General features: G+C 40.8%; 1 protein-coding gene across 1 annotated transcript in view; it reads right to left on the bottom strand.

The window, feature by feature from the left end:
• Positions 1-18214, bottom strand: part of DOCK4 (dedicator of cytokinesis 4) — a 249780-nt gene that overhangs the window by 4344 nt on the left and 227222 nt on the right. The window contains exons 42-50 of the mRNA XM_023513222.1: positions 12736-12912; positions 11959-12042; positions 10110-10229; positions 9665-9786; positions 9201-9321; positions 7992-8073; positions 7756-7865; positions 5659-5731; positions 60-121 (exon numbers count right to left, since the gene is read on the bottom strand). Of these exons, the coding sequence (XP_023368990.1) occupies positions 60-121; positions 5659-5731; positions 7756-7865; positions 7992-8073; positions 9201-9321; positions 9665-9786; positions 10110-10229; positions 11959-12042; positions 12736-12912 (951 nt within the window). The remainder of the gene's footprint in view (positions 1-59; positions 122-5658; positions 5732-7755; positions 7866-7991; positions 8074-9200; positions 9322-9664; positions 9787-10109; positions 10230-11958; positions 12043-12735; positions 12913-18214) is intronic.

The following is an 18214-nucleotide window of genomic DNA, read 5'->3' as shown; positions in this document are numbered from 1 at the left end:
AAAAAAAAAAAAAGGAACCTGGGCCAGTCTCTGGCCTCAGTTTAAGGAAGGGGCTGTACCTTTAATGGAGATCGCCCAGCAGGGGAGGGGGAGACTGATGTTGTGTGTCTTGCTGGAGAAGCTGTAAATGGAGAGAGAAATAACATTTCGATTACAAAAACCCAGACGGTTAAATGACCATGTGCAGGTGCCCTCTGTGTTACAAACCCAGATGATCCACTGCACAAGGCCTCCTAAGCGGGGGGGTGAGAGGGGCAGGTAGGAATAGTGGGGAAACTAAACGATGCTTGTCCAAAACTGGTTCCTCATAAAGGACGGCATTCCCAGGACATGTGATAATTAGTGGAAAGTTATCAGGCTACACACGATGATTTGACCAAAATGGCAGGGCTCTAAACTGGTCCAATATCCTTTCCATGTCCCTAAAGTCCAAATGCTTCTCCACAGCTTACTCTATTTATAAGGTGCTTTTAGGTGTGTAGTGCTGGGGAGCAGTCTTTGGGGAGCAGCTGTTGACCTTGGCCCAGGCAGGGATAGAAAGACCAAAGCCACCTGGGCAGCTTAGAATAGGTGCATGAGAATATATTTGATCGGCCCCCTCTTTCACACTTTCGGTACTCCCCAAACAGATAGAAAACCCATGGCCATGGCCATATGAGAGGTGTGCAGTTTCCATGTCTCCCCCTGATGCCTCTGCTCAGGGCTTCACTTTCTCCCTGGGTGGGTATACTCTATGGATTTCATCATCATGGCAAAGAAGGGTGAGCTCTCTTTTTCTCTTGCTAGATTTCCAAGTCCTACAGCTGGGATGCAGTGTGTGTAATATCACTGCCCCTGGGTCCCTTTGTGGGTCAGAGTTGCACAGTGGAAGCCAGCCATGACACAGTCCATAGGGATAGGATAAGGCACGTTTCCCAATGCCACAAAGGCAGGTCTCTGTGACGTCAGGCTGTGTCGCTCTGGGACTAGTTGCCATACTCCCAGCCGTCAGAGGGAGGTTTGTGATTCATAAGAAAATTACGGAAAAGCTGAAAGGAAGACAGACAGACAGTTATAGAGCCCCACAACAGTGACCACAGATGGTGATGTGAGGACAGACCATGAGAGCAATCAGTGCAGAAGGGACGGCCGCCCTGCCAGTTAACGTGGGAAAGGGAAGGTCACCTGTGTGCTCTGGGTCCTAAGGGATCAGGGAGAATGGTTCCCTTTTACACTGTGGGCCGTGCAGCCTGCCTCCTGCATTCTGGGGCCGTCAGCACATGTCACATTCTAACCCCTGCATTAGTTCTCCTATTCTGTCACTCATGGCTGCTGATTATGAAAGAGATTGGGAACTGTATTTCTGCCATAGCTATGAAGCAGAAGTTAGAGTTAGAACTACTCCTTGGACGTTCTTCCTCTTGACTTAGGTATCCCTGACACCAACCACCATAGCCGCCTAGAACACAAAGCACATTTGCAGAGAGATTTCTCCCAAAGACCTAAAATAGTTTCATCAGTATCCTTGTCTTAAGGCTGGAACGGATGTAAGAACCCAACTACCACCAATATTATTGTTCCTTAAAGATGCTTTCAAGTCCTGAACTTGGGACACACAAGGTTTAAACTGGAGAGTGCCTGAATATATGAGCATCGTGAATGAAATATAAACAATCTGGCTAAAGTGTCTTGTTTTCCAAAGTTGCACTGATATATGGGGTGTTCCAAAGTCTCCAAACATAGGAAAAACTGCATAACAACAGATAATCCTGAAGCATGTTTGCCATGAGTGGGAGAGAAGACTTCATATGCCTATAGAAAGAGGTGGCCAACATGTAGAACTTTGTAAGTATTTTGTAAAATTTTGTAATGAATACTTTGTAAATAAAGGTAGTTTTAGTTACAATTTCCCTTTTTCCGCTGTGTATGGTAACTTGGGATGTCCTCTATTAACTATAATGTAGTCTAATGCAGATGATCAATGAGCTTAAAGTTTCTTCTTATTCTGTCTTAAGATCTCACATGCCTTTCAAAAATTTTTGGTAGCAGGACATGGTGGCTCATGCCTGTAATCCCAGCACTCTTGCAGGCTGATATGGGTGGACTGCTTGAGCTCAGGAGTTTAAGACCAGCCTGAGACCACATCTCTAAAAATAGCTGGGTGCTGTGGTGGGCACCTGTTGTCCCAGTTACTTGGGAGGCTGAGGGAAGAGAATTGCTTGAGCCCAAGAGTTTGAGATTGCTGTGAGCTATGATGCCATGACACTCCACCAAGGGTGACAAAGTGAGACTCTTTTTCAAAAAAGAAAAAAAAATTATTGGTGAATTGACTTTTAGCTCTGACAAGTATAAAGCAAATTAAGTGGCATTTAACTTATTTACAAAAGAGGCAAAGAAGGGAGATGCTAAAATATAGCAAATAAAGTATGAATGATCAATCTGGAAAAATCCATGAAAGAAACATTATCATATTTTCTCTTCTTCTCTCTCTCTCTTTTTTTTTTAAGAGACAAGGTCTTATGCTGTTGCCCAGGCTAGAGTGAAGTGTTGTGATCATAGCTCACTTCAGCCTTGAACTCCTGGGCTCAAGCCATCCTCCTGCTTCGACCTCCCAAGTACCTAGGTCTATAGATGTATGCCATCATGCCTGAGAAATTCTCATTTTTAGATAATCCTTTTTTTTGTTGTTGTTGCAGTTTGGCTGGGGCTGGGTTCGAACCCACCACCCTTGGTATATGGCGCCAGCACCCTACTCACTGAGCCACAGGCACAGCCCCAGAAATTTTCATTTTTTTTTTTTTTTATAGCGGTCTTGCTTTGTTGCCCAGGCTGGTCTCAAACTCCTGGTATCAAACTCCTGGCATCAAGTGGATCCTCCCGCCTTGGCTTCCCAAACTGCTAGTATCATAGGCACGAGCCACTGTGCCCTGCTTATTTCCTCTTGTTTTTAGGCTAGTCATATTTGTATAGCTTCAAACCTACTCTAGACATAGGTAAGTGCTAAAAAGATTCTGCTCCTCACCAGAATAAGCAGAGTTTAAAAAAGGACAAGCCCCTCTTAAAAACTTAGTGTAAGTCACTAAGCAAATAGCTTGTTCAGGAGGAAAGGGAGACTGTTATTGCTACAAATTCATAAAAGAAACTCCTTAAGATCCATTTTCAATGGTTCTTAGAATCTAGTTAGCAGAAGGATCACCTGAAATGTTTAATAAAAATATATTCTAGGGCCTATTCTAGAGATACTAAAATTGTGCTTCAATTGGTCTGAGGTTAGGCCCGAGAATTTCCATCACCTTAGGGGAAACAGTACCCTGCATCAGCTGTTGGACAAATACTGCCCTTCAATACAGACTTCTCAAAGCAACAGATAATTATGGGTACAAGTTAGTCATTCCCCATAAGCCTGTTATAGTTGCTCTCAGTCAATTCCTATCTCGGGGTAACCTGAAACCTTGGTGTCAGTCCTTGTCAAGAGTAAGAGTGAAGAAAGTGGCTGAGTTAGCAGAGGTTAGCAAGAATGAGGTGGTTTGAAGGGAGGAACAGAGAAAATGCTCATGGCCTAGCAAGATTAGGGTACCTCCCCAAATTCTGAGAATGGTACCCTGGAGGAAAGGACCCCACAACATCTGTCGGAGAGGCTTATTAGAAATGGACCATCGTTTGACCCCCTGTAACAAGTTCAGGAAAGAGCGAGGACATAGTAAAGGAATCAGAAGCTACTAAGGTTTTCACCTCAGAAACCAAATGCCTACCTTTCTCTGAGGAATTCAGAACAAGTTGGAGTAGCTGGTAATAGTTATTTTTATAAAAGTTATTATTCAAATGCTTCAAATACCCACCAGTCTGTGTGGGCCTTGGAGGGACAGGGGGAGAGATAAGTTTCCCACTATCCGACATGTTCTTGGCTTCCTTCCCACTGTCCAGGCTCCAGCTGCTAGGAGTGGGATTCACAGCTGGAAGGGAATAACACAGCTAAACACACACAGTCCAGCTTTGCCCTTCAAATGCTTGAGATCTTAGAAGAAAGTCAGAATTATCCAGAATGAAAAAAATCAGCTGGATTTAAAAAAAAAAAAACCAAAACAAGAAACTTATTGAATACTAAACCTTTGTTGAACTGGCTATCTTCCAGTTATAGTTGACATTTAATTGGGTGAAACCATATATCTTTATTACTCTCAAGTTGTCAAACAGAACTGCAAATCTCTATAATGAAGTATGAAAACTTGTTAAGAATTACAAGTGTGTTTAGATTCTTCTGGATAACAGATGAGAGACATGGTTATAAGACTATTTTAAGACTTGGTTTTTATTGGAAATTTCTAGACAAGTGGCACCCAAAAAGGGAGAAGGCAATGATATAGTAATATTTCAATTATTTGGCAGAATTCTTGGGAAAGAACAGTCATGCCATATTGTCTCATTGACCAAGTCTTTAAGGAAAGAACTCTTTGTTTCTGAAATCAATGGATTATACTGAAGCATGTCCTAAAAAAAATAAGTTGGAATACCAGCAGTATCATTCTTATTTTTAATCATCTGCTATATGCTTCAGTAAGATGCAGAAATAAGGAGTAACCCTGTTAGGAACAAAGGTAGGACACAGAGTTTACAAATGGTTGCTGTGCTATTAGGTCTGCAAGTCTTAAAGTTTAGTGGCTTGCTCTCTGTGCTGACACTGCCATCTGCTGGACACGTCAAGGATTCCAACAATTTACCACTCTATCACTTTTGTTTAATTTTAATGGGATAGATTCACCACTCTTAAAATTTGGGATGAGAAAAACACGGCAATCCTAAAGTCTGATAAAGGTCAACATTTGACGTGTAACATAATAGCTAAGTGCATATTTTAAAATAATTTTGGATAAGGCCTCACAAATTTCCATCTTCCAAGGAGGGTTTTAATGTTAATGTATCAGTATATCCAAAGGATAAAACAGTCTAGTTTGTAATGAGGACAATTAATGTACACTTTCCTAGGACATTTCATTAGTGACTCTTGATTTGTTGGCCTGGGGAATTGCTCCTATTTTTGAGGCTTAACCCTGAGAGCAGAATGGGTGACTTTGCTGCAAGCCCCCACCCCTGTAGTGGAGGAAGTCACATTAAATCTGCTCTTCACCATTTGCCGTGTTGCACAGACTGATACTAATTGGCTATTTACTGCCGTGCATGGGTCTGGTTCTCTTTTTGTGTGTGACCTTGAGGCAGGGCACACTCCATTATGCACTGGATTGCAATTCTTAAATGGTATTTAGTTGTGTAAGAGCTGTATCTGAGTCACCACATACAACAGATGAGCTGGCCGAATGAGCTTTGTGAGGGACACAAAGGATGGGACCATAGAATCAATCTGGGAAGATGCTATTTTCATCAGGCTGAACAAGAAGCCTAATTGGCAACTTTGCTGCAGGAAGAGCAGACATTGCCTCTCTGACTCACTGAATGACAACAAAAAGCCATTAAAGGAGGAGTTCCTCACTTGCTCAGATTCTGCTGTTGAATCTTACAAGAAAACAATTTTTGAAGGATGGATCATAAATAATCCCCTGGTTCTGATCATTACTAATCTGGAACACTGCCTTCCACACAGACACATGGAAGACTGGAGAAAATGAGGACGCAACAAACCCTCACACATGCCAGGACTGACAGAGGGGCTGGCTTTACACCCACCTTTCTCAGGTGCGGAGAGATTCGGGTCACTGCGTGGCAAGGCCCCATCTCCAATGTGATTAAACAGCATCCTCTGGAAAGGCACAGGAGTCAATTTTATGACGCAACATACTGACATATTAAGCCTTATAGAATGAGATGATTATCTCTTTAGTGAAACTTTTTTTATATGATATGATGAGCCTAGGAATAAAAAATTCAATTCTACTAAAGGAAAAAGGGGGAGAAGAGCCTTAGATTTTAAGAAAGAAAATGCAGTATTTGAAAAGTTTGTATTAGATTTTAATCACTGGTAAATAAATATTCATAAAAAAATACAGGATAAAAAATAAATACTAAATAGCAGGTGAGCTATTGTATCAAGTAAGAATTAAGGGAAGAGAAGGAGAGAGGTCGAAACACCCTAAGTGAAAGGATTTTAACCCCTGCACATTTAAATCCTATATTATGAAATGTTCCCAACTCAGTGAAATGATGTTTGTGATTAATTATACTGATCTAATCACTATACATTTTATGTGTCAAAATGTCACTATATGCCCTGCAAATATGTATGATTATTATGTGTTGATTTTAAAAAATTTTTAAAATCCTGTATTAGGTAAAAACCATATGAAATGGTCAGTATTCTATAATTTTGAATCTACAATAATGCCAGTTTTACATGGTCCTACCAATGTATTGAAAGAAAAAGTACCAAGTTCTTAAAAATAGATGTGCTCGGCTTGGCGCCTGTGGCTCAAGCGGCTAAGGCGCCAGCCACATACACCTAAGGTGGCGGGTTCGAATCCCCAGCCCGGGCCCGCCAAACAACAATGATGGCTGCAACCAAAAAATGGCCAGGCGTTGTGGCGGGCGCCTGTAGTCCCAGCTACTTGGGAGGCTGAGGCAGGAGACTCGCTTGAGCCCAGAAGTTGGAGGTTGCTGTGAGCATGATGCCATGGCACTCTACCCAGGGGGATAGCTTGAGGCTCCGTCTCAAAAAAAAAAAAAATAGATGTGCTCTATAGCAGTGTGTATTATTGAAATTTTGGCAACACACACACTGTTTCTGATTTTACTAAAAGCAGAAAACTCAGGAGGCTAATCAGTTCACCCTGATGACAGCATGTTCTCCTAGAACACACGGAACAAACTGGGAAATTCCCTCATAACATCAATGACAAAGGGAAATAATAAAACTGGTAAGCTGGTCCAGCCAAAAGAACCCTGAGTTTCTACGAGACATCAGTGTTGTGCAGAGCAGGTATCCCGGGAGTCTTGGAAAGATCACACAATCAGGAAAGTAAATCATTCAAGCCAAATCCCACTCACTCTCATTCACTACAAGGTGCAGCTACAGACTTCTGCCAGGATGGTGAAGAAAACTAGAGAAATCAGTTGAAGTAGAAATAACCACTTTTCTCTACTTCTAAATTATTCCCAAGTAATCTGTCATACTCAGGGCTGCATACCAATCTTCACCTTTGAAACCATCCTTCAAAGCCCTTGAAATAGCCAAGGGCCAATGCCAAGGCCACTTTCACTTATACTGAGAGGCATTACTTCAAGTTCGGGTGGAGGGCGAGGGCCATGTTTCTTTACTCTGTGAGGAGGTGACAGGGAAAGCCTCGGGACTCAGCTACTCTTCCTTCAATGAATTCCAGAAGAATGGCAAAGGCAAACAGGAATGGGCCATGCACGAGTGGGTACCTCAGAAAGGAATCGAACGCAGCTCTCTTCAGAAAGAGCACAAGCAGCAGTGTGCTTCTCCCCAAGGGTCTTCTGCTAATGTAAGAAGTTCCCCAGATTTCTGCTACATACCCATGTGCACGTGCGTTCACACACATACACCCCTACGGACACTCCTCCAGCCAACTATCCCTTCTCATGTTTAAGCAGCAGCAACAAAATATGGAGTCCCTATCAGCATCTGGCTCACACAGAAATCCTAACAATGGGCAGAGAACAGAGGCACCCTCTTCACCTGGCTGGTCTTGCCCGACATTGCCTAGCTGGCCGCTCTGGGCAGCTATAGTGATTCTGCAGAGATAGTAAGCCAGTGCACCCGTGCAGACTGTTCCTTGTCGTCTACTTTCTCCAACCCACAATAAGTACCTGGGAAGGCTCCACAGGGGTTGGATAGATGGCACTGCATGGTCTCTCTCTTGGGGACAGGCAAGCATTTTCTCTGGAATGTTTGTGTTTGTCAGACAACAAAGGAGAGGCTGGGAAGAGAAGGAGAGAAAGACCCATCAGTGTGATGGAAGCACTGACCCTGTCTGGGGGAGAGAGCCTGAGTGTGTGGCAGCAGGAAACTAAAGCCACAGTCTCCCCTATGCTCTGGCACTGACCTCTGGCACTCGATGGAGCAGAACTTGTCACATTAGGTGAAGCAGAGTGAGTAGAACTCAAGCTTGAGGTAGATGGGCTTGGCTGGAAATACACAGACAGCTGTTATCATACCATGGTCAAAGGCTTCACACAACAATGACATATTCAAAAGAAAATCAACTTTTTAAAATCACATTAGCAAAAAAAAAAAACAAGAAAGAAAGAAAGAAAAAGAACGAAAGGTCATTTAGAAACAGAAAAGCCTTACTAAGACAGAGAGGCCTGTTTGAATTGATCAAGAATCTGAGATTTTGATTACTGCCAGAGGAAGGCATTCCCATTAGTTAAAGCTGCACACTGTGACCTCACACCAGTCAGCAGTGCATTTTCCCTGCATAAAGGATAAGCGGAATGATTTCCAGCCTAGGGCGCATAAATAGGTGAATGCTTCGAAACAGCATAAAATGTGCTCTCTCATTATCTCCAAAAATGTGTTCAAGGCATGAATTTGGAAATAAGTGTTATGCCGCCTTTCTAAAGATAGTGTTGAAGAAAATTTCAGCTTAGTCATACTAAGCTATCATAAAAGCTGTATTAGCAGTGTCTAAAGAAAATGTTTTGTTGCAAGAGTTATACTGACTCTCAGACCCTCTCAGATCCCTACAAACTGTATTTTTTTTCTTATGTTAAAAAACCTTTTCATTACAGAAATTTCCCCAACACATACAGAAGTGGAGAGAATGTTATAACAGATAGTCCAACTATGACTTCTTTTAAAATAAAGGCCTCATATGAATCTGAATTTTAAAAAATGACAAATAGACTCAAAGTGGATAGGAGATCAAAATAAAAAATAAAAAATGTACAATCTGTGAAAAAAGAATGCCCCTTAGAAGTTCTAAGAGGCAGCTGGTGTATGCTGACATGCTTTCCAGAGTCCTGGACTGACGAGGCCACCAGAGGCAGGTCTCAGAGCTGACCCCGCGCAGCTCAGGCTGCGCGTTCCCATTGCTTGCTCATGTCTTCTTAGCACGGTGGGGCAGTTTTGAGAGAAATGTCTTTGTAGACTCCAGAGATCACTAAAGCAGTCAGAGTGTTTAAAGGTCTGTCCTGGAGTCAAGTTCTTGCTCATTGGTCTGTCCATTAGCACAGCAGAATGAACAGAAACTCTCACGAGTGAGACAGAAAAGGAATAAACACAACCAGACAAAAAGCTCATTAAGTTTTACCTGCATGTTAAAGACTTCATCAGAGCTTTCTGATTGCCCTGTAATATTGCTTACTTCAGCAGAAGCTTGTGAGGACAGTGAGGAGGAAGAGTAGCGGTTGACAGCTGGGTAACTTAATGGGCTGTTTGGGAAGGAGAGGGTGGGGAGGGAAGAAAAAAAAAGGCCGTTAGCTCCGTCTGCAAATTGCACGTTATCATATGGTGGGGTGGTATAAAACTGAAGGGGAAGAAAGTACACCCCATTTCCTTGTCTCCTGTTTGCCTCAATATAACCAAATGTTTCCGTTTATTTATTTCTCAGGCTGGTGCTGTTTACCAGTGGCAGATGTCTGCAGCTGCCTCACGGGTAAATTATTTCATTAAGAAATAGAGTATTTGACAAATTGTGCCATAAAGAATGAGAGGATCATTCCAGATCATCTTGAGGGAATGCCAAATCGTAGGATAATTTGGAATATGACTTACCTGCGTCTAGGAATTACCCTGGTACCATCTGGGCTCATGGAAGCAGGTGCTGAGTTTCTGCACACACGAGGGCTGCCATTAGGAAAATGGACTGGACTGGCTTGTATACAAGCAGAGAACTCCTGAGACACAGTAAAGGAAATGTTTCAGTACAGCAATGACACGGGCAAAACAGGACAGAGTTTAAAATACTAGATACACATCCTAACTGGCATGAAATCTTTTTATTGCTAAGCTCTCCCCTGCTTACATTTTTTGTTCACATAAAAGATGAGCACAGCAGAAAGCAGAAAATGCGATTTTAATACTTGACGGTTCCCGGTTAAAATGGTGCAGTTTGGCAGGAAAACCAAAAGGTGTCACTGTCGGATGCCTCCTCGTCCCTCTCTGAAGCACCAAATGGCAGTGATCAGACTGCCCCTCCATGGACACTTGGTGCACGTACCTGTATCCCTAAGCTCGATTTCATTACAAAGAACTGGTCGACCAGCTTTTTGTGAAGGGGTCTCATATCTTGAGGTACAAACTTCTCATGCACAGCCAAACCAAATTCCAGAATTTGTGCCTTGATAACAACATAAGGAAAAGATCCACATCAATGACGACATTCTCACCAAGTGCCTGCTACGGAGCAAGCACTGTACTACGCACTTTGTGCTCATTATTGCTAATCCTCCGGATCTGACCTGACCTGATAAGATCAGTTATCACTTCACAGGGGATGGAACTGTTTGGGGTCCGGGGACCCCCCTTTAGCATCTCTTTTCAGGATGACACCCTCCCTCCCACATGACCCTCTTCGCTTCACCAGGCTCTTCTGTGCTCAACCCTCCCTCCCACAGATTTTCAAAATCTGTCAGGGAGGAAGGGAAAAACGAACAGGAATTCTATAGCCGTTGCTATGCTTCTTGTTTCTGTGTAAAAATATTATTTTTGTTCATGTATTATCCTGCTACTAGGGAACAGGCCCAACCATAGCAAAAAGTTCTCCTGCTGTGAGGACCCACAAAGAGACGAACATAAAACATTCCACCGTCCTTTGTTCAACCATCAATAGTGTACAATTCCTTTGATTTGAGTAGCATCTGCCTTTCACATTTTAAAAATGCCCCCATGCTAAAGTGGTCAAAAGAATAAATTCTATAGGCTGAGAGGAAAACAAACCCCATGTCACCACAAGATCTTTTCTTTGCAGCTTGTGAAGATTCTAGGTTGAAAGCTCAGGTCAAATGGGACTGCCCCTGGTGGGCTGCAGCCTCCAGCACCTTCTCTAAGGGATAGGGCTGAGGCAACTCCCACTCTGGATGTCTACCTACTGCCAGAACGTCTGCACAGAGAAGAATACCCCAAAGTACATATCAAGGACACCTTTGAAAGTAGAGCGTATGGCTGAGCTATTAAGGGAGAGGCCTGCCTCTGTGATGGGGAAGGGATATAGGACTTGAGCCTAAATGTAGGGGCCCTCAGTCTTCTCCATTTTAAGCACTGTTTAAAGTGTTAGGTGACCTCCCTTTCATTCAGAGGATGTTGCCAGTTGGGTTCTCTTATCATAATATGTGAGTAACAATATCATTCATTCATGCACTCACATTTTGAATAGGCCAGAACTTAACCTGAGCACAAAATTTTAAATGAAAAGCGAGTACTAAGCCTGCAGGAAGTCTTTAAGGAGAAAACATTCAAAGAATGCTAACAAAATGACATGAAGTTGTTTGCCATACAGGTCAGTCATCCCTAATCCAAAATTTCAAAATCCAAAATGCTCTAAAATCCAAAACCTTTTGAGCACTGACATGATGCCACAAGTGGAAAATTCCACACCTGACCCCCTGAGAAGGGCTGTAGTCAAAATACAGTCAAAACTTTATGCACAAAATTATTAAAAATGTTGCATGAAATTACCTTGACACTATGTGTATAAAATGTACATGAAATATAAATGAATTGCTATTTAATTTGCATCCCATCATCAAGATATCTCATTACATAAATGTAAATATTCCAAAAATCCAAAAAAATCTGAAAGCTAAAATACTTCTGGCCCCAAAAGTTTTGGATAAGGGATACTCAATCTGCAATAGGCTGCCATAGTCTGATCATTGTAAAGTTAACTTCTGCAACCAAATGGGAAGAAAAAGCAGGTATTAGCAAGTCGGGATATATTACAAGAATCCATCACCCTTGATCACCAGCTTCAGTAAGTGTACAGATGTAGAAAACCATGTGGGTCTCTGGTAAGTGAGCACATATGCAGGCATGAAAAAGAGAAGGTGATTGGCTTCTGCCTCCCTTACCTGCTCAAGCATCAGCTCTCTTAATCGTGCAATTTTCTCACCATCTTCAGGGTGAGTTAAGATATATTCTTTGATAAAGAATGCCTAGTAAGAGAAAGGATGGTCAGTCTCCTTCAGGGGAGCTACAAGGCAAGTGAAAGACATACTTATTGTTTTTAAAGACCTGGCATCTTTAGAGAAATGACACTACTCTAAACCATGTTCAGGGACAGATGGAGTGATTCCTAGCGTGGGTGGTGGGTCAGAATGGGAACAGAAGGAAAGGACTGTTGAAGGAAGTGTACAGTAAGTACCCTTGGTAAAATAAACAAAGAACAAATCCAAATCCATATGGCATTCTGCCCTAAAATAAATTGCCTTAAAATTCAGTGTGACTGAGATGGTGGCTTCACCTTCCAGGATATTATGTCTTTCTGTTTAAAACAAAGAGGTCAGATGGAAAGTCCATTTAAAGTATCTTCTATACAAGATTAGACTTTTCCATGTCCATGAATCTGGGAAATTATTTACAATGATCGTTTATTAAACAATCTCAACCTCCTAATTACTTTTACTCATGCAAACACAGACACACACAAATACACACACATTTTCTCAAAATATCACATGTTGGAAAAATGGAGTAAGTGGGCATTGCAAATAATCGTATGTTTGCTCTATTTAACAAAGTACTTCGTGTCAACTGTAGCCCTATTTTTCATGCTGATATGGGTACACATTTTAAGGAAAGATTCAGAAACTCCATGACATCACAAAATAGCAATACCTGATCCTCACCTCTTGGTACCTGGAAACTCCACCGTTAACTGCGGCATCTATAACTCCATTCAGGCACATGGTCAGGGGATTGATATTCTGCATCTGTCTCGTCTGACACTGAGTAATCAGAGTCTTCAGCTGCTGATTCTTATTTTCTAATACTTCAATTGCATTTTCCAGAGGGCTCATTTCTATCTGAGAAGAAAATGAGCACAGACATATAATGAATTTTGTGACATTTAAGAAGAAAGACAAAGTAGATCGTGTACATTCTGGGAGTACATTTGTGCTCCCCACTGGCTCTGTCAGCATCTCTACCAGGGACCAGCCAGTAGAATGAAGAGAATGAATTTGGGAGTCAACATAGCTGTTCATTAGTAAGGTGAGAAAGGGAAGGTGAAATACTCATTGGTTGGAAAGTGGTTTGGATAATTGGCAATCAATAATTGGTAATCATCAATTCTATAAAAGTATCACAACGTTCAATTCAATCCTCAAAATAATCTCCAAGCATCTCATGTCTTTTTGAAACTAGTTTTTCTTTTCTTTTGAAGGGGTAACTATTCAGAAACTCTGAATATCATTATAACCTTTCTAGATGCTTATTTGAGACAAAGCACCACGGGAGATAAGAGATGCATTTACGGATCCTCCGATGTCAAGAAGATTTCAGGCCAGTTGGGAAGATGAGCCATATGGCCATATGAACCCCATATGTGTATATAACAGCACCATAAGGTGACACAGGATGGCATACAGTTGGGAATTATAGAAAATGAGATAATCATATATAGTACAGGATCTATTGGTTGAAGGAGAGCCAACTAGAGTCATAATGACTTTAAAATTCTGACTCGTATGGGGAACCTAATTGTGAAAATGATAAAAGTTCTCTTCAAATGTACGGCATTGGCACTGTCGTTGTCATTGACATTCTCTTTGAAGAGAAGGTCTGCCAAGCTCTCAGTAATAAAGTAATTCAGGCCTACATTAAGCACATTTAAATATTGGTTCTTTCAGATAAGGAAACAAATTAGAGGTTTTTTTTTTTTTTGAGACAGAGCCTCAAGCTGTCCCCCTGGGTAGAGTGCCATGGTATCACAGCTCACAACAACCTCCAGCTCCTGGGTTCAAGAGAGTCTCCTGCCTCAGCCTCCCGAGTAGCTGGGACCACAGGCGCCTGCCACAATGTCCAGCTATTTTTGGTTGCAGCTGTCATTGTTGTTTGGTAGGCCCAGGCTGGATTCGAACCCGCCACCTTGGGTGTACGTGGCTCGTGCCTTAGCCACTTAAGCCACAGGCGCTGAGCTACAAATTAGAGTTTTTAAAGGTCACTTAGATCATCTCATATCAATATTGGAAAATCTTGTGAAATTTAATGATATCAAAATTAAGAATGAATATTCATCAAAGACATTACAAAGAGAAGAGAAGCTAGAACATATGAGAAGATTGTTGTAACATGGATAAGCCATGAAAGAGCTCATGTTCAGGATATAACAGATTATTAAAAATCAGTAAGAAAGGGGCAGGTAATCCAATAAAAATGGGCAAAAGATTTAAACAACCACTTTACAAAGGAAGAAATTCAAATAGCCAGTAAACACATTAAAAGGCATTCAGCCCCCTTTGCGATCAAAGATGTGAAAAATAATACCACTAGACACTCATTGGAATGGCAAAAGTAAGTATAATAATAGCAAATGAGAGTAAGAATATGAACAATAAAATCTCAATTACTACTGTTGAAAGTTCAAATTGGTTCACTGACTTTGGAAAATAGTTGAAGGTGTGTCTATGTGTGTATGTTTAGCTACACATGCACCTCTATTTGTATATCCATATAGCTTTTGATCCAGAAATTCTACTCCTAGGCATATATCTGAAAAAGAGTGGAGCAGGTGATGGGCACACACTGTATATCAGGAAATGTACAAAGATGTTTATAATTATCTTCAAAATCCATGCAGCCATTGACAAGAGAATACGTAAACATATTGTGGCATGTTCATGAAATGGGATAGTATATGGCAGTGAAAACAACCTAAGTCATGTGCGATAATATGGGAAAATATTACAAATGCTAATACTGAGGCTAGTTGCCATGGCTCACTCTGATAATCCTAGCACTTTGGGAGGCCAAGGCTGGAGGATCACTTGGAGCCAGGAGTTCAATACCATTCTGAGCAAGAGTGAGACTCCCATCTCTACAAAAAATACAAAAATTAGCTGAGTGTGATGGCACATGCCTGTAATTGCAGCTACTTGGGAGCCTGAGGCAGGAGGACCATGTGAACCCAGGAATTTGAGGATGCAGAGAGCTATGATGAAGCCACTGCACTCTAGCCTGGGCAAAAGAAAAAGACTCCACCTTTTATAATACTAATACTAATAGTAATAATTGAGTGAAAAAATATATCTCAGTAGAATACATACAATATGATGCCATTATATCAAGTTCAAAACTCGGCAAAAATTGAGGCAAATAGGTGATAACCTAGGCAAGGGAATGAAAATTATAAAAGTCAGGACAGTGGTTACCTTTACAGTAAAAGAGAGGGGGTACATGGGAGATCTGAAGATGTTGGCAATGTTCTGCTTCATCACCTGAGTATTTACTTACTTTCTTTTTTTTTTGCAGTTTTTGGCTGGGGCTGGGTTTGAACCTGCCACCTCTGGTATACGGGGCTGGCGCCCCACTCCTTGAGCCACAGGCGCCGCCCCTGAGTATTTACTTTCTAATTACTTGTGTCATTAAACCTTTATTTTATGTACATTAAAGCAAAACCATAAAGGAAAATCTGAAGCCTTTGATTAATGAAATTTTCAAAGTAAATCAAACATCTCAGAAACAGAACATAGAATAGTGGTTGCCAGGATGTGGTGAAACGGGGAAGCAGGGCATTTCTATTTAATAATACAGAATTTCAGTTTTAGAAGATGAAAAATTTCTAGGTATCTGTTGCACAATGATGTACATAAAGTTAATACTACTGTATGCTTAAAAGTGGTTACAGTAGTAGGTGCTATGTGTTTTTGATCATGATAAAATAAAAGAGAAATCTATCTTCATCTTTATAAATTCCAAAGGTATTAATAGATTTGTTCTCTAAAATGTATGTAAAACAAAATATAAACAACTTGGAAAAATATTTCTAACATGCAAAAGAGAAACAACTTGGAAAAATATTTCTAACATGTAGTTTGGGACAAAGTATGAATATTTCTCAAATGTTTCAGAAAAGGAATAGACAAAGGGTAAGGAGGATGCATTCACGAAATAGGAAGCGTAAGTAAGTATACCAAAACATATCATCTTCACCTGCATTCAATAAATGATAAAACAAAACATGCAACCCTAGGGTAATTGTGTTTGGTCTATTATTTGGAAAGATTAAAATAATATACAACATGCAACAGTGGAAATGATCCTGAGAAAATGGGTATTCCTAAGAATAGCTGCCCCACAGAAACAATGTGTGAGTTGATATACACCATCACTGATCCATGAAGCAAAGGTTAAATTCGGGATATCTTTCTATAGGTTAATTCACTTCCAGAGAAATATTTCTTAGATATTATGTTGAAAGAATTATGTAGAGATATGTGTATAAAGAATGCTCATCAAGGAATTACTTTCCTTTCGCCCCCTAGAACGTGACCTTTAAACATGGTGTACTACTAAAAAGAATCAGGAGTCACCGGGGAAATGGTTCTTTCAGGTTTGGGGCAGGAGGTGTAGAAGTCAGCCTGGACCAGAAAGCAAGGAAATATTTAGGAGGCAGACATGACGGGATCTGGCCCATGATTCCCTTTACTGACCAGTGACCAGGACTTATCTCCGTGTCATTTGAACCTTCAAGTAAAAAGACTAATTGCTGGGAGGAAGAAATGTTATTTATTGAATGTCTTAGCAGGAATTTCCAAAGGATTTCTCAAAGTAAGTAAACCCAGAATCCATGAGGCATGATTAGAGAACATCCCTGAGAAGCCTTTCAGTGAACTCGCTGGAGTATAAAATGGAATGTTTCATAATTGACACTTTATAATTTAAATGCTCCCCCTATATGAGGAATGCTGTGAACCTCACTTAGAGACTCTATCTATTGTCCCAAACTATTATTGATGTGGGGGGAGAGACTGGCAGACGAAGTGTAATGTCTCAGAAGTCTCCTACTTCAACTGAGCATCCTGACTGTCTTGAAATTACCAAACTTGATGCTGGGGAATATGGCTGAGCCGTGTTTATGATTTGACAATCTGATCCTGTGTGTGAGCTCAGTGACAAAGACTACTTGGATACTCTCAGAAAGCTTCAGGGTCCAACCTGAAGAGGTTCCCATCAGGCAAAGATGGAACAATTTGAAAATTAATAAGCACAAGTACCATGAATTAAAACAAAACAAATATGCTTAAATCCATGAATGACTAATATACTAAAAACAAAACCAACCAAACAAAACCTCTCTGGCCTCTTTTGTAGGGTTCTAGGGAACCAAATTATTATTTTGAAAACTCGTAAATAAAGAGAAGGAATAGAGCATTATGTTTCCTTTCCTATACCTCAGGATAATCAAATAGTAAGGCAGCATCCTTTTTATAGAAGTATTCCAATAAATAAATAATGATGGGATGATAAAATACCACCATTTTGTAACCCCTAAAAGATTAGTGAATCTGGGCAATGACTGCCAATAGCTCCCAGCATCACACACAGAAAGGGGCAACCAGAAGCACATAACCCCACCTATGAAATAGTCTTACACAACCCCCAAACATCTCATCCAGTCTCTAGAACTAACCAATTGCCCATTTACAAGAAATGCATTTGAGAGAGAAACACATTAAATGACCCCAGTAGGATGTAGCTCTGCAGCATCCAGACTTAAGGAAACGCGTCAGGATAAACAAATTAGCTTCTTCAACAACAACAAAATTCAAGGGAAAAAAAAAATGATTCAGAGGGAAACCTACAGACTGAAAAAGACCTAGGAGACATTCAAATCAATTGTAAAGTATGGCCCTTATTTCGATTTGGATTCAAATGACAAAGAGTGAAATAAATAAAGACTCGGTGAAGTATGAGTAAACACTGGATATTTTAGGATTGAGAAATTACTGTTCATTTTTAATGTGATAATATTACAGCTATTTTTCAATAAATATATGTACTAAAATATTCATGGATGAAATGATATGATGCCTGAGATTTACTTCAAAATAATGCAGTGAGCTAGAACATATTCTTCTTAGCAAAGTATCTCAAGAATGGAAGAAAAAAGTATCCAATGTACTCAGCCCTACCATGAAACCAATTTGTAGCTTTCATGTAAAAGCTATAACCCAACTATAGCCCAAGAAGAAAGGGAAAGAGGAGAGGGAAGGGAGGGGAAGGGAGAAATTGGGTGGAGGGAGGGTAATTGGTGGGACCACACCTACGGTGCATTTTACAAGATTACATGTGAAATTTACTAAGTGTAGAATATAAATGTCTTAA

This window comes from Otolemur garnettii, unplaced genomic scaffold, assembly GCF_000181295.1.
Source record: "Otolemur garnettii isolate 467f Iridium unplaced genomic scaffold, OtoGar3 scaffold00037, whole genome shotgun sequence".
NCBI classification, from domain to species: Eukaryota; Metazoa; Chordata; class Mammalia; order Primates; family Galagidae; genus Otolemur; species Otolemur garnettii.
Note: the sequence above shows the minus strand (reverse complement) of the source record. Positions and strands in the feature narration are given on the sequence as shown.